Source organism: Fusarium oxysporum, chromosome IX, assembly GCF_013085055.1.
Source record: "Fusarium oxysporum Fo47 chromosome IX, complete sequence".
NCBI lineage: Eukaryota > Fungi > Ascomycota > Sordariomycetes > Hypocreales > Nectriaceae > Fusarium > Fusarium oxysporum.
In genome coordinates, this window is record NC_072848.1 from 41,624 (window position 1) to 57,418 (window position 15,795).

General features: G+C 47.2%; 5 protein-coding genes across 5 annotated transcripts; 3 read left to right on the forward strand and 2 right to left on the reverse strand.

Moving 5' to 3' along the window:
- The first annotated feature begins 1,132 nt into the window (after positions 1 to 1,132).
- On the forward strand, positions 1,133 to 3,005 carry FOBCDRAFT_167209 (uncharacterized protein). Its single transcript, XM_059608432.1, has 2 exons — positions 1,133 to 1,634; positions 1,687 to 3,005. The coding sequence occupies exons 1-2, from the start codon at positions 1,229 to 1,231 to the stop codon at positions 2,856 to 2,858; spliced, it is 1,578 nt and encodes a 525-aa protein (XP_059467805.1). The 5' UTR covers positions 1,133 to 1,228; the 3' UTR covers positions 2,859 to 3,005.
- Positions 3,006 to 3,112: 107 nt separating this feature from the next.
- On the forward strand, positions 3,113 to 5,055 carry FOBCDRAFT_230561 (ankyrin repeat-containing domain protein). Its single transcript, XM_059609837.1, has one exon. The coding sequence runs from the start codon at positions 3,165 to 3,167 to the stop codon at positions 4,824 to 4,826; it is 1,662 nt and encodes a 553-aa protein (XP_059467806.1). The 5' UTR covers positions 3,113 to 3,164; the 3' UTR covers positions 4,827 to 5,055.
- On the reverse strand, positions 5,036 to 6,895 carry FOBCDRAFT_263731 (uncharacterized protein; the record flags this gene model as incomplete). Its single annotated transcript, XM_054706688.2, has 2 exons — positions 5,036 to 6,642; positions 6,689 to 6,895. 2 exons carry the CDS (start codon positions 6,893 to 6,895, stop codon positions 5,050 to 5,052), a joined length of 1,800 nt encoding a protein of 599 aa, XP_054562663.1. The 3' UTR covers positions 5,036 to 5,049.
- A 4,823-nt stretch (positions 6,896 to 11,718) lies between these two features.
- On the reverse strand, positions 11,719 to 13,420 carry FOBCDRAFT_263732 (uncharacterized protein; the record flags this gene model as incomplete). Its single annotated transcript, XM_059611331.1, has 2 exons — positions 11,719 to 12,921; positions 12,974 to 13,420. 2 exons carry the CDS (start codon positions 13,418 to 13,420, stop codon positions 11,719 to 11,721), a joined length of 1,650 nt encoding a protein of 549 aa, XP_059465706.1.
- A 1,516-nt stretch (positions 13,421 to 14,936) lies between these two features.
- Positions 14,937 to 15,515, forward strand: FOBCDRAFT_143587 (kinase-like domain-containing protein; the record flags this gene model as incomplete). The annotated part of the gene is made up of 1 exon (XM_054706690.2): positions 14,937 to 15,515. A coding segment is annotated over one exon (579 nt), but the record flags the coding sequence as incomplete, so codon positions are not given.
- Positions 15,516 to 15,795: the final 280 nt, after the last annotated feature.

A 15,795-nucleotide genomic window follows, 5' to 3' on the forward strand; every position in this document is an offset into this window, starting at 1 on the left:
AGCGATTGTATAGACAAATGAAGAACAAAGAGTGACAAGGCAATTGATCAGCTGCGACTCGACCATTGCTTGACATAGGCAATAATTACAAAGGCAGTAGAATATTTATCTTGAATAACACTTTTACTCGAGTACAACCGGAGAAGGCCCCCTGTGTTGTCCCATTTCGGAAAGAAGTTTACCCTCGGCGTCACGGACCCTTACAGCGGGAACATGCTTGACTCGAAGGTTAATTTCATGACTAACTTGCGCAGCGAGCAAGCTGAAACAGTAATTTCTGCAGTTCGGTCATTTACTGGGAGTCTTTGTTCCATTATGGAGTAGTAAGCTTTGGCAAAAAGCATTTCACACCCTAGTTATCGGCTTCAACGTGCCGAACATTGCCTTGATCCGCGAGTCCATCACCTTCTTCGCCTTGGCTTTGACCTGGAAAAGGCTATTCCGTGCGTCTTTTGTTGGTCCTCAGTGTTTTTTCGGCCTGAAGTCGTTACGATTATGGATACCTGTTGGTTCTCATGATGCTAGTACTCTTTGGGGCCGCGGAACATATATTCTCGGTCTTGGCGGGATCCATCTCCCGGTGTTTGCTCGAGTTGTTGGTCGCACGCTTTTCTATGGTTGGCCAAATTATGGTCAATGGAGCAAAAGCGGGTATTGTAGATCCCTGGTCTTCGTTCTTTCACACCTCAACAAGGGTACCAACCAGGGTCAACGGCTAAGGTAGCATGGGTAAACCTTCTCACGATATCCATTAAACGAGATCCACAGACAGTGACGGAATTACCCGCTCCAACGCGTTACGTTACATTAATCACGAGTAGCGATTATCGCTGTGGCATCGATCAGTGGGTATGGTCAGATCATGCCAGGGCCTCGGACAGTTTTGGCAACCTGTAGAGAACCTAGTGGGCCTCATGTCAGGTACTTCTGTCGAGTGACATGCTTTATGATGCCAAGTCGGCAACATCTTCCATCCATGATTTTAATGATTGAACTGCCATATTGGGATCAAGAGACCTACTAAGCCGCCTTTTTATTCTATGCCCCATGCTTGGCTTGATTTCGTTTCAGGAACGAGTTTATTGAGACAGTTACTCAGTTCATGACGTTGCAATCTCATAAAGGTTGTTCATTCTTCTTCTGTGTCAATTAGCTGTTAGCCTCTATTTGCTTCAGTCCCTCCTTTGACGCTTTCTTGTCACTCTTTCATATTTTCTTACACTGCACGATGTGGGCCACCCGCAACCACTGCCATGGCCTCCTTGGTGGCCTCGCCATCCTCACCAAGTTGGTTGATGCTTCTGGTCTCGCAATGTTCCCCCAAGGTTCCCTTTCGAGCGCGGGACTATCGTCCGTCTGCGAGGCCACTCTCTACCAATCCATCAACTGCGCCGATGAGACTGCAGACCTGGCGGCTAATGGATATCTCGACAGTGATGATCCAGCCGTGACCAAGCTAGTGTGCCGCTCGACCTGTGGAAGTGCTATTGGACACATGCGCACAAAGGTTGCTTCAGCTTGCGGTACTGAAGAGATGGTCCCTGGTATGTCTTATGTCCACATGGTTGATAAGCTCTGGGGCAGTTGGAACCAGACTTGCTTCACCGACCCCAAGACAGGAGAGTTTTGTCATGGCAAGTGTGCTTCTAGCAAATATCCTTCTTTGCTCTATGCTAATTCTATTAGACGTCATTGCCGCGTTTCCAGAGGTCGACGATGTCTCTAAACTGTCAAAGTCTGACTTGTGTTCTTACTGTAACGTTGAGCAGTACAAGATCATGCAAGCTGACGCTTACAGTGGAGCTTACGATGAGTACGCGCAGTCTAACTATAAGTACGTTGCGAAGGCCTGTGACCTGAAGGTGGACAACTTCAACCCCACAGATAGTGCATTTAATGTTACGAACCCCGATGCCAGCAGCGAGGTTTGTGTGTCTGGTAAGATATACGGAGCCAAAGCTGGTGATAGCTGCGACTCAATCGCGCTATCTCAGGGAGTGTCAGCGGCGACCATGTATTACATCAACTCCAACATCTTCGATTGTACTAAGATCGCTGTTGGGACCAGCCTCTGCCTTCCGCTCACCTGCACCAAGATTTACCGGGTACAGAAGGGTGATACCTGTCTCGACATCGCCTTGAACAACGGTATTATGAGCGACCAGCTTCTGTCATACAATTCGCAGCTCAACTGGAACTGCACCAATTTACACGATGCGGATCCCTACTGGGGTAGTACCTTGTGTGTTTCGACACCTGGGGGTATATATGCTGGGCAGCCACTTAATAACAACACTGCGAACACTGACCCTCAACGCATTGATCCCCCTGCTGGTGCGACCGTTGCCAATGGCACTACCTTGGAGTGTAGCCATTGGCTCACATACGATGGTGGCCTCAGCTGTACGCAGATTTGTCTTGCAAATGATGTTGCCATCAACCTGTTTACTGAGATCAACCCATCTCTGAACAAGACCACTTGTGACGAAGATTTGAAAGCCGGCAATGCTTACTGCGTTAAGCCTATTACTGGATGGGATCTACCTGCCTTTACTAAGACTGCTACCGGCCAAGCGACGGCCACCAAGTCTGCCTCCCCTTCAGGCACCAAATCCACTGCTGCTACTGCTTCGGCACCGCAGACTTCGACCAGCGAAAAGGTACCGAGCCCTACGCAACCTGGTATCGTCGATAGTTGCAACCAGTGGCATTACGTTGATAATGGCGACGGGTGCTATTCTATCGCTGAGACGTACCATATCAATTTAGCAGACTTTTACAAATGGAATTCCAAGGTTGGCAATGACTGTTCTGGTCTCTGGCTGCACTACTATGTCTGTGTTGGAGTTGCATCCTGATTTAGATGCAGTGCTTAAGGGCGTGGATCCGTTAGTGGGCGGCTGGGTGGACGGCTTTTGGCGGGGCGTGTAATTAGTTAGACATTACTCCGTACTGTGTGTGCGTGCTCCGTAATAATTTGAGCTTGAGGTGGGCTCTGCTCTGACTCTTCGCCGAATGGTCTAGTCTGCTATATTTGATTGGCTGTCAATAATCCTGCTCAACTCCACTGATTCCAGGTACCAAATATGAACCTATACACCGCACTTAATAACTCCCAGCGAACACTTTTCTCTCTCCTTCAACGAACTCATTCATCCACAAACATGGTATCCTCCCTCCTCACTAAGGCCGTGTCGCCATATGGTAAATTTACGGAGAGACCCATCAACAGATTTAACTCATCTGGACCTCCTTTCGACGTGCCGGTGACCATAACTGATCGCGATGGTACTCTTATTCATGAACACGAAGGCATGGGCCTTCTTTACGCGATAATTATTAATAACGACGTTGAATTCCTCGAAAAATACTTTTCTATTGACCGTCGGGCTATTCCAAACCTATTCGAGCTTCCTGATGACGATGAGGCCATTTGTGACATCGGCGACTGGTTCTGCGCCGCAGCCGAAAGTGGCAGTCTTGGCACACTCCAAACACTTTTGAAATACGCCACAAAAGGCCTCGATACGACGAAACCGATCAGATTGATCAGAGCCAATTTCCATCTCTTGAATGTCGCCGCCCAATTCGGTCAAATTGAGATTGTGCAATGGCTCCTCGAGACCCAGCCAGTATACGCCAGCATTCACGATCGAGACCTCAGAGGCTTTACAGCGCTTGCGGCAACTGCGGATCTCTTTTCATTTGGATATTATCTTTCCCCAGCCTGGAATGAGATCTGTTATGCGAACAATGAGGCGATAATGAATCTACTGCTTGATCATGGTGCCTGCGCTTCTGATGTTGTCCACCCGACGAACGATAAGGGTCAAATGCGCCCTAGTGTTCTAACTTTGGCTGCGCAGTGGGCAAGTACCGATTTACTTGGGAGACTCATCGATGGAGGCGCCGATATCCATTACAAGGTAGCAATAGGCTCCTGGGACCTGGGCTTTGGGTCTCAACGTGATTTACCCGTCAAGGTGGAGGTCACTGCACTGTTTCTTACATCCTTTCGTGCAAATCCCAGCGGCGTCAAGACTTTGGTTGATCGCAGAAATGATGGAGTTAGTATCTCAGACATGGTGTGCTCTCCAGACTGCGTTGGAAGCCTCCCTCTTCACTGGGCGGCTCGAAACCAATTACCAGATGCGCCTAGTGCCATCCCAGCATCGATACTCCATGAGAGAGCTGGAAATATCACCCGCACCATTGAACAGCTCTTAGATTTCGCTCCCACTACAGTCAACACCCAAGACAACGACGGAAATACAGCATTGCATTACGCCACCCAATACTTCGGCAAGAATGGCAAGATGTATACACCTGTCTTCGAACTCCTATGCGGCCGGGGCGCGGATGCAACCCTTCGCAATTACAAGGGCGAGACGCCTCTGCATACTTTATTCCAGAGCTATAACGACGACGCACCTATTGATCCAGTCACTGTATCGCTTTTGCTCGCCCACGGCGCCAAAACTACAGACGTTGATGATGCTGGAAACACGCCACTGCATGCTGCGTGCTCTAGCGTAAAGTTTGGTAGCGATACTATCTCACTCTTGCTCCAGCATGGGGCTGACCCTGCTCTGCGAAACTCCAAGCAAGACACACCTATCCATAGGATTGCTTATTTTTGTTGCCCTCAAGACAAGTCACGCAGCGAAGCGGCTGAGCTTATGAGAGCACAAGATGATATACTAAATACAATGGTGAAAGCTGGAGGCGCGCAACTGATGGACCTCCAAAATGCAGCTGGGAAGTCAGCTCGACAGATGTATGAAGATTCCAGGGCGGAGTGGCTTGAGGGTCCTCGTGGGGAATAGAAGTTGGGGTCGTGGAGCTGCTGGGAGGATCACTTCACTCGTCTCGAACTCAAAGCAGTTCCAACGAAACGCGGGCACCGGGAAAAGGTGTCAAGTGCAATAGCGCATCAGCCCAAGAGACCAAGAAAAGTGAGTCAGTAGAATATAGAATACACAGCTAAGTTCTAAAAATCCAATGTCTCATCCGTCAACATACCGCGACGTCTTGTTCCCTTCCATCCATCTAGACCCCAACACATACATAATACTTTGCCCATAGCCCAGTGCATTTGGCACCAATCGCCGGATTCCACTTGACCAATTGTGCCATGGTGATCTTGTAGTACTTCTGAATCGAGTCGCATGTTGTCGTAGAGGCGACTGGATGGAACTTCTTACAGTTGCTTACCATGCCTGACTGGATGGGTGACGGCGTCTTAACACCAGTGCTGGGCTTGGTTGGGGTACCGCCGATTACACCAACGCAGACATTATAATTGGCCCAAAGACCCGTACACTTCGAGCCAACAGCAGGGTTCCACTTCGCAAAGTCTTCCATTGAAATCTTGTAGTAATTCTGAATGGAATCGCAAGTCGTGCTCTTGGTCACCATGTGAAACTTGTTGCAATTGCTCACCATCCCGTTCTGGATAGGTGGAGGCGTCGAGATGCCGTTTGGAGATTTGGTGGTAGCGGCAGCGGGTTTAGCGGTGGTCTTGGTGGGGGGCTTCCAACCGACTGTGGCAACGCAGACCCAATAATTGGTCAACAATGCTGTGCAGTCCTTGCCAACAGCGGGGTTCCACGAGAGGAAGGTCGAGAGCGGGAGGTTGTAGTAGTTCTCGATGGAGGTGCAGGTAGTGGTGGACTTGATCTGGTGGAACTTTTCACAGTTCTTGACCATGCCATTCTGAATGGGTGAAGGCGTTTCAATCCCGTTCGCGGGCTTGGTCGAAGTGGGTTTAGCGGTCGTTGTCGTGGCTGACTTGTACCCCTCAACGCTAATACAGACCCAGTAATTCGCCCAGAGGCCACTACAGTCCTTTCCAACGGCCGGGTTCCACGCAAGGAACTGGGCAAACGGCAGCTTGTAATATGACTCGATCGAAGAGCAGGTGGTAGTCTTGGCGACTTGGTGGAATTTGTTGCAGTTCTTCGCAATGCCTTCTTGAATGGGCGAAGGGGTCTCAACGCCGCCAGTCGCCGTTGGCTTGGGCGATGCCGCAGAGGGCTTCACAGTAGGTGTCCCGGGAATGCCGACACAGTAGTAGTAGTTGGCCCAAATACCGCTGCAGTCTTTGCCAACAGCTGGATTCCACTTGAAGAAGGTATCAAAATCAAATGTCCCATAACTAGCCACGATCTTTGCACATGTTTCACCTTTGGCAGCCTGGTGAAACGCGGTGCAGCTCTCAATGATTCCCTCCTGGGTAGCAGTCGGCTTTGTGGGGCCTGTTGGCTTAGTTGTAGACTCAGCTGTTCGGGTCGCGGGAGAAGTAGGCGTTCCAGGAACGCCGACACAATACCAAGTGTTAGCCCAGATGCCACTGCAGTCTTTGTCAACTGCGGGATTCCACTTGTAGAAGTCATCAAAGTCAAAGGTCTTGTAGTCAGAAATGATCTTGGCACACGTATCTCCCTTCTTGGCCTGGTAGAAGGACGTGCACGTGTCGATAAGCCCAGCCTGAGTCGGACTAGGCTTAGAGTCCTTGGTCGGCTCAGGTTCGGCGGCTTGAGTGGTTGTAGTCTCTCCCTTGCGAGGAATACCGTTGTTGACCTCAACGCAGTATGAGTGGCCAAACTGCATGCCGCTGCAATCGTCTTTGACGCTGGGGTTCTATTACACGTTAGTGACGCCTTCTCTGGAATTGCCTTTCACGTACGTATTCGACAAACTGCGAGTGCTTAAGATTCCAGCCCTCTTCGAGGTAAGTACAATCTTGGTAGTCCTCTTCCTTTGTTTCCCACCAGGTGCAGTCAGATGGCTGCCCCGGGTCAACTTGGCCATCTTGTCGTCGGAGTCTTTGGCCTCGCGATGCAGTGACTCCGACGGCTAAAATGCCATGAATAAAGAGAGTTGACAAGTGCATGATAGATAATGAAACCAGTGATGATTAAAGATTAATTGACGAGTATGATTGAGATGATGTTTAGGCAGTTCTTGCTGTTATTAAGATATTTAAGTAAATCTTTTCTACCTTGATTCTTGTCACCGACTATTGTAAGCTACATTTTCGCTCCTTGATAATACCTCACCTTTTGTTAACCACGGGCATTTCGCTGCATGGTTCATCGTGTAACAGAAAATCGAACCATTACACAAGCCAATGCACGGTTTCCTAGCTCTTGCAGCTTCACGAGAACCAACAGCTGTTATGCAGGTTCTTTTGCAAGAGAACGGGGCACCGGGGAGTCATCGCCAAGAACATTCAATATTGTGAGCTGAAACCTCGGCGCAAGCTTGTCGGGCAGATTTGTGTCCCTGCATGTCTTGTCGTCCTCTGCAGCTCGGCATTACAAAGGCTCCTGTCCGGAATAGAGCGAGCCGAGCCAAGCATCTTAGGAGCACGTTTTCATCCGGAGGAAAGCTATGCGGGTCGTTGATGGGTCTAGCAGACAAGTCCCGTTGCGGCTGAGCTCGGTTAATCCTTGACCTGCCCATCACCCGTGCAGTCCCCGCTTCGTTCACGCTGAATGTCACTGTTTGCATGAACCAACAGTCAAATCGCGAGACACCTTCCTAAGCTGGACACAAACACGGCGGTGAGGTCACATTCTGACTCGAGATTTTGCCTGTATTTTCGGAAGCTTATTCTGATGGGCCAGGAACGTTTGTCCGGCTAATTAGCTCAAGTGGGATTTAACCGAGGTCGAGAAGCCTTGATGCTTGCATCGCAAGGACAAAGTGTGCATGCTAATGATAACCATAATTTTTAAAGCTATTCTAGAAGAGTTATAGGGAGATGATTGTGAAAATTCCTTATTGAGAGTTTGGATGTCACCAATGAAGATTCTTCTGGACCAGCCCTGTAAGCTACAGATACACAGATGTGGCTGGCAGGATGATCTGCATCCTTCGGATGTTAAAATTAGTGTCTAAAAGTCTCTGGACGCTGCCCCGCCAACAGACAACCCACCAGATAAAATTAGACTGACCTTTAATTATAAATACAGCTAAAACTTTAATAATTCTTATTAGAAATAGATAGAATTTTATCTGTCTTATGCATAAAGCGTTAAAGAAACTATGAATTCATAGATACAGTTAAGGCTCTTATTATGTAAGCTATAGAGGGCGGGAAGTCTTACCAGGCTGTCGCTTGCAAGGCAAGATATTCACTGTAAATAATCGTGAATATTATTTAACGCTAGAAAACTCTATGAACTCTAGAAAATAAACTAAGATCTAGATATCCCCAAAAACTCATAATTTAGCAGATTTAGTATATATTAGTTTTATTAAAATGCAACCGGCAGATTATATATAAAAAGCTTGTTAACTTTCTAGGTAGTAATCTCTTATAAATAATACTACACTATATTATATGCCTTTATTATAGTTACAAATGGAGGGCTATATAGCAGATACTACTATTTAAGGAAACCATAGCTTAGTGACTTTCTTAGTATTAAGCTTAAAGGGAAGATATTAAAGAATTATTAGAGGTATATCAATTTAAAGTTTACAGATAGATGCCGCTCAGGAACCTTTTACTTAATAGATAATGCCTTTAAACTATTTTTAGCAATAAATTATTAGTTTAATTATAACCTAATTATAAACAAGGTTAAATCTTCTATAAACTTTATAAGAAGTTTATAAAGGAATTAGTTAATATAATAGTTTATAAAAAGTTATAATTATTTATTATAGTTTAGGGAGTAATCTAGAGAGGCAGTAAATCTAATATTATAATTATGATTTATAATTAGACTACAAGAAGAAAAGGATATATTTTTTAGAGTTATTAATAGGCTTTAGAAAAAGGTTTACTTCCTATTTACAAAGGTTTTTATTAATTTTAGTAAGATAATGCTTATATTTATACCTTAGAGTCTATAATAAACTGGCTATTAAAAAACAGAATTTCCTAGATTAACTGGCCTGCTTATAGCCCTGATTTAAACCTAATTAAGTATATTTAGAAATAATTAAAGTTAAATATTAAAAAGATATTTCCTTAATTAGATGTCTTGAAAAATAATAAGGTTAATAGAGCAAAGTTAATAAAATATATTAAGTTAGCATAAGTAGTAATTACACTAAAGCAAATTAACTGCCTAATTAACTTACTTCCCTGATAACTTAATGCCTGCATTTATGCCCAGGGATAGTATATAAAATATTAAATAGAAAAATTAGGGCTTTAAAATAATATACTTTTTATATTTACTGTATTTATTTTAGAATAAATATGTATAAGTGAAGTTATTCCTGTTAAACGGATTAAGTTGCTACAGGGTGGGGTGTCTAGAGACTTTTGGCGTATAATTTTACTGAACCCAGTTTAGCTTTAGCTCATCGACAAGCAGGGTTCATCAGGGCCCAAAGTCACGTTGTCACTGAAGAGCCGTTGGTTCTGTTTTTGTCCTACCCTGCCGAGGTTCGCTTTACTGTACTGATGCCAAGACGGATACGGCTGAGAAAACCTTTCAGCAGGATAATTCTCTCCGCGGCGTATGTAACGCTGTGTTGGTTGAAGGATATGTTTGTTGTTGGTTCTGCTAGTCGCGAACTAGCGGTCCACGGCTCCACCGGGCTGGCGGGTGAGCAAGTGGCCTGAACCCCGATACTCCACAGAGTAGCAGGCGTGAAATTAGTCACTGTCATGGTCAATAATTAAGATCCTGGCATGCCGCTTCGGTCTCTACCGTGGTCCAGGGAACAATAATAGTGCCGAATGTGGACCTATGCGAGCGTTGGCTGGATTAACAAACAGTTTATGAGGCTAATAACAGAAGTGTCCGGAAGTGAATGCGTGAAAAGGTTAACCCGCCGATTGCAGCAACCGTGCCCGAGATTGTGAATATGTCATCCCAGATCTGGAGCATTAACAAAAATTCTCTACAACTCCATTTATGCCCCTAGCAACTAGAACTCTACTAACCTAACTACAATGCCAACAGTCGCGGATATAATGGAGCTTATATAAAGACGTTTTCAGCAGCTTCATACACGTTTGCCGACAAGCTATTACCCTAAAGTTCATCGTAAACTGGCTCATTACAGGTAAAAGAACTAATTACATAAAATTGGTTTAGAGTCAAGTAACGTGCATAATAAGCGAGTGCTCCAGACAAGCAAGTGCTCCAAAAATCCCTCAACCTACACTATCACTATTCAATCAGATATTTCTTAACAACCTAATATGCCAGAGTCTTCAAATAAAGCTAAGATTATTCTTGCCCTTTAGGCCCTCCAGAATGACCTAAAATTAAGTCTTCGAAAGGCCGCAGCTATATATCATGTTAACCGCTTTACCTTAAGTCGCCGCCGGCATAGCATCCTTTTAAAGCATAATACTCTCACAAAGTCACAGTTATTATCTGATCAGGAAGAGGATATGATAATCCAATTTATCCTTGACCTAGATTCGCGAGGATTTCCCTCGCGACTATTATATATAGAAGATATCGCGAATTCTTTGCATGCTAACCGCAGCGCGCCACCTGTCGGCAAGCGCTAGGCTCATAACTTCATCAAACGACAACCAGAGCTAAAGACACATAAATTTCGCAGATATGACTATCAGAGAGCTAAATGCGAATATCCGACTATTATTCGTGGCTGATTTCGGCTTATAGAGAATACAATCGCGAAATACGGTATCCGATCAGATAATATCTGGAACTTTAATAAGACCGGCTTTATAATAGGCATGATTGAGCCCGGAATAGTCATCACAGGCTCCCACAGGCAAGGAAGACCAAAGCAAGATCAGCGTGCTGCAGACGTTGAGAAACAGGTGTAGGAACAGGTTAATCGTCTTGGACTGGGAGCAAGGGCCTTGGTAGAGGGTCCATGCAGCGTTCAAGCCGCGTGAGCGGACACAGCCATAAATTAGGACAGTGAGGTGGAGGATGGCGAAAACTAGGAGGAGGGCAGTATTTAGCCTAGCCAATCGAGCCCAGGCTGGTCGTGGAATGCTGCGGCGAGCCCGCGTCGAGCCACGCCATGTCTCTATGATCGCTGGGCGCCCAAGAAGTGAGGTTGTGCTGGGGGACATTCTTGAGTAAGCAGGGAGATGCGACACAAATCGACATTTAGGGGCAGAGAGCTGGAAGGCGCAGTCACAATCACAAATTCGCGCGTTATCAGTAACCCAAGTCGAAAAGAAATTAGTCAGCTTATGACTAGGGTAGGAACCAATAGATAGACCTGACCGTACACTCGAAGGATTCATGCAATTTCAGGGTCTTAGAGCCAAGAGTCGGAAAAACAATATAACGTATTTGACATTGTGGGCCATATGATGCGTGTATTTACAGGGCGAAATAAACCCATCCTTTATCCGTTACCCTTCCTTACGCCGTGATGACTGATTCGAAAGAAATATGCACTAATCGGAGTAGCCACTTAGTGGTAATTTTTCGCTCGAGGGTGGTCATTCTATGTGTATTAAGTAGCACCTATTAGCCCGTATGGGGTACGGCCCTAGCCGAACAACCCAGCGTTAGCAGGCTAGGCATAATCCTCGTTGGGTCGCTAGGAGGGCCAGCCAAGCAAACTAAATAACACAGCCCTCACTTACCTCTGTCCCCGAATTAGTTTAATAAACTAGAAACGCTGAGATTCTTAATACTGTTGCAACTAATTTTTTTTTTTAAAGAAAAAAGGCAAGTAATACGCTTGATAGTGTTATGACATACTAACTTAAGTTATATGCTCAATAAAGGTTAGAAAGTACATTCACTAAACTGAAAGTTGGTCAAGTTTGCGGAGGACGTCCCAGCCAAAAGTCTCAGCTGAACTATTAGTCATGGGTCCCCCATCGCCAGCTTGGGGACTAGGGTTTGCCTCCGCGTTCATACATGACAAGACAATATCTTTATAGATGGGGCCAGCGTGGAAGGCGACATTCTTGTCGATCACATATAGCAACCGATCTTTCCACCCTTGTGGATTATCTGTGAACGCAGCCCACCCCAGTTCCGCAAGTGGCTTCCAGATACTGATTTCGAGCAGGACGCATCCAAGGCTGTATAAATCATACGCTTTATGATACCGTGCCATGGGGATAGAGGAACCCTCATTGTCCACAGTCCTCGGCGAGTAATCTGGGTGTTGATAAGCTTTGTTGACAGGAGCGGAAGCCATAGCAAGACTAGAAACGGCATCATGTTGATCGGGTCGAGCCAACCCAAAGGACGCGACATACGGTGCGGTGAAGTCGACACCCAGGTTGTTCGCCAGGTCTGAATCGTTTGGCTTGCCAGCCGCGAGGAAGATGATATTGTCGGAGCTAAAGTTCTTGTGCAGCCACTTGGCTAAATGGAGCTCGACAAGAGACATAGTCAACAAGTACGCCAGACGGAACCGTTCCCGCAGGGTCGGCTTCGTTCGTTGGGCTATCAAGTCCGACAAGCTTAGACAGCGAACGCGTCCACCCGCTTCCCGAGCTTTCATTTCGATATGCCGTGGTATGCTGAACATAATGCCGCACCGACTATGGGATTCGTCCAGAAACCATCCCACGCAGTCCAGGATGCGGAAACCCCGAGGCTTCCCTTCCACAGCTAGTAACTCGGCGATTCTTTCCGTCCTCGACAGCGCCAGTTCCTTGTTTTCTTGATTCGAGCCCATGTAGTATTTCCACTCGATCAACACGGCATCCCGGGACGAACCGAAACGGCCGGGTCCTCGCGCCGAGCCCGAAGTCACGGAGTCGTACCACACATTGTACTCTGACTTGGTGACCTGCAAGTCTTTGGATCTTGCCCAGCTTCGGCCCACAGTCTCAATTCGGCTATGCTCGCTCCGCATTAAAAAAAGCTGCTTTATTTCAGGATAGCCGTTGAGAGCTTGGTAGTTTGGTGTGATGCCCAGCTGGTCTAGGGTTGCCATGGTTCTGGATGCCGCCGTAAGCCGCTGGATCTCTACAGATGTCGAGTTTGTCTGGGGTTGTACACGGTTGAGCCCATTGGTAAGCATCTCAAGATCCCCCCACGAGAGTACGGAGAGTCGTCGCGTCAATTACGCTCCACTGGACCAGAGACTTCCCGCTGGAGACTGATTTCCGAAACCTATCAATGGTTGCACTAGTAGGATCAGAGCGCTGGGGGGTGTGCCGGTCGAGCAAATCCTTGCATCTCTCAAGAAGCTTTTCGGTGCTCTCTAAGGTGGCCTTGATCAGATCGAGATCGATGGCTTGCACCTTGGCTTCCTCGACGAGTAGCCTTGCCGATTGCAGGTCAGCAGTACGAATGTTGCCAGAATGGTGAAGCTCCCATTTCTTGGCCCAGTCCCTGAGTCGGCTCTCACCCCAGAGAAAACCAACTCGCTGGACCTCGAAGTCCTCCGGAAAGTGTTTCGCGCTTGAGACAAGGCCGCAAGTTGTTACGCAGGTATCAACCAGGGCAACAATACCAATGGCAAGCCCAACGACGTCTGTCATGGTATTGATAATGGTGCAGTGACTCGACGACGCGATGAACTGGTGTAGCAGTGACCGGGGCCGATCTTCTCACTACAGTCCGGCTGTTGACAAGAAAAAAAGAAAAAGAGCTCCCCTCCGGATTACGCCCTGGTAAGACTTATTTTTATTCTTTGATCGAAGTGGCCGTCAAAAGCCTGTAGTAGAAATGGGCAAACTCATTTGACTTCCGGGTCCTTGGTCACCTTATCCTAATCGGACACGCAGGGATAAAGAGGCCTCCTGGCGCTGCGACAATGGTATGGAACGGGCCTGAATCCAGTATCATAGGCTTTTCTGATGCTGCAATATACAGCCACGCTTTGACAACTCCGCCTTCAGCTGCAGCGATCCCACGGCTGAATAAGCCACAGCTTACAGCAGATAACTGTGGTTTGTCGATACTTGTATTGTTTCAGTTGGAGCTGACGTTAGGAGGCTTCGTGGTGTTGCGACAGTGGTCTGGAACCAACCTGCTTTCAATGTCATAGGCTCCTCTGAAGCCACAATATGCAGCCACGCTATAGCACCTCAGCCGCAGTGAAACAACCAATCGGTGCGCACTCTTGCCGGATGGTCTAGAGCAAGGCAGACTCAATGAAGTCGAGGAGCCTTGGGTCAGCCTTAGATACGAATTTCATGCTAATTAAATGTCCTGGTTAGAGCCATTTACGATAGCCTTCCCCGCGCGAAAAACGATCCTTGACAGCTCTCTATCTGCTTCCGCTTGAGATAGAATGTCACGTTCGGAGGAGTTCATTGCCAACACCATCGCAGGCGCGCGCCTTTGGTTAGAGGGTGCTCCAGTGGACCATTGGAGTGGCTCGTGCATAACACTCGACTTCAGTGATCCCCTCGCGCCAGAAAATGTATTGTATCAGCGTTGAAGCTGCTCTTTTTCATGACGACTAATTGTTCCTGTCAGGCTTCTTCGTCGAAACCCAGCGCTACATTTGATCGAAATGGTTCAGCACAATCATCTGCAGATCCAGGATTAGTTTCCTTCATCAGTCTGCCGTTATCAGTCGGGACTGTTGCTCCGAAAACTGAATCCTCTGTAGAATTGACCTTTGGCGCAGTTCTTGCCGAGGTTTCTCTTGTGCTCTCAGTGCTATCGAAGCAAGACGGCCCAGTCAGGGTTCCTCCGATATCGACGCTTCATCGTCATCCTATCCTTGGCTACGGAAAGTCCTTTACAGCACGCCTTGTTCCCTCTTCGAGTTTCGGAAATATCCTCCCAAACTGGAACCGGGACGAAAATGTCGTCGTTAAATCCCTTCGCCATCGCGAAATTCTCGACCCAACACGACAGCATACCGACGAGCGCATTCTTCGTCTTGAAAACTTTCTCCGCGAACTCCGCGTGTTGACACATGAACCCCTACGGAATCATGAGAATATTGCTCGCCTTATTGGAGTAGGTTAGGAGAGGAACAGACTCTCCATTAAGACGTCGGTGTTCCATTGGCCTTTCCTAGTACTCGAACACGCACCCTACGGAAATTTGTCAGACTTCCTCGAAAACCATGGCGTCGATTTCGATACCAGAAGAGCTCTCTGTCTGGACGTTGGAATGGGTCTGCAGAAATTGCATCAGTGCGACGTCATTCACGGCGACATGAAGCTGGAAAATGTCCTTGTTTCCCGGCATCCCACACGAAAGTACGTCGCCAAAATTGCGGATTTCGGCTTCACTATCTTCGACCTTGAAGGCAACTTACCGACTACCAAGAGGCTTGGGTACTCTGAGCCATGGGAGGCACCTGAATCTGCCAGCACTCTTGCGTTTCGAGATCGACAGTCAACAGACACCTACAGCTATGGATTCCTGATTTGGAAGTGCCTCTCGTACGGCCATCATCCATTTGACGAAGCAGGAGGGGCGATTTCTAATCAGAGTCTCGAAACCATCAAGAAGCTCAAAGCTACAGATGGGGTCCCGGAGTATGCTGTAAGAGCTCTCAAAGGCGTTTTGGATAATTCCTTGCTCTCTGCCTCTAGACAAGCCTTCCAGCATACAGTAAGGCTCTCTCATGCTAGGCGAAGCCTTGACAGCGCCGTGAAGTCTCTAATGTAAGGATCCCGCACAATATCCCTTAGCAAGCTTTATAACTTTGTTTAGGCTTCCAGGCACGCCACCACCTAACACGTCCAACACCTCGGCTAACCCAATCCGATCTATTGAGATACCGCCTGAGGTAAGCGTCCTCCACATTTTGCCCTAATTGCAATCTAAACACCGCAACAGCAAGGGTTAGGAATCTACGAGTATGGAGGCCGGAACCTGCGGCTTGATAAGCAAAACCTCGATGCCTTGGAAAGCCATTACCTCTACGCCAAACAACTTGGCGAAGGCA

Bases quoted from the DNA above. Each gene is read 5' to 3' on its own strand.
- FOBCDRAFT_230561 (XM_059609837.1), top strand. From the start codon at position 3,165: ATGGTATCCTCCCTCCTCACTAAGGCCGTGTCGCCATATGGTAAATTT.
- FOBCDRAFT_167209 (XM_059608432.1), top strand. From the start codon at position 1,229: ATGTGGGCCACCCGCAACCACTGCCATGGCCTCCTTGGTGGCCTCGCC. The intron at 1,635-1,686 runs GCAAGTGTGCTT...TAATTCTATTAG, and splicing joins GACAGGAGAGTTTTGTCATG to ACGTCATTGCCGCGTTTCCA.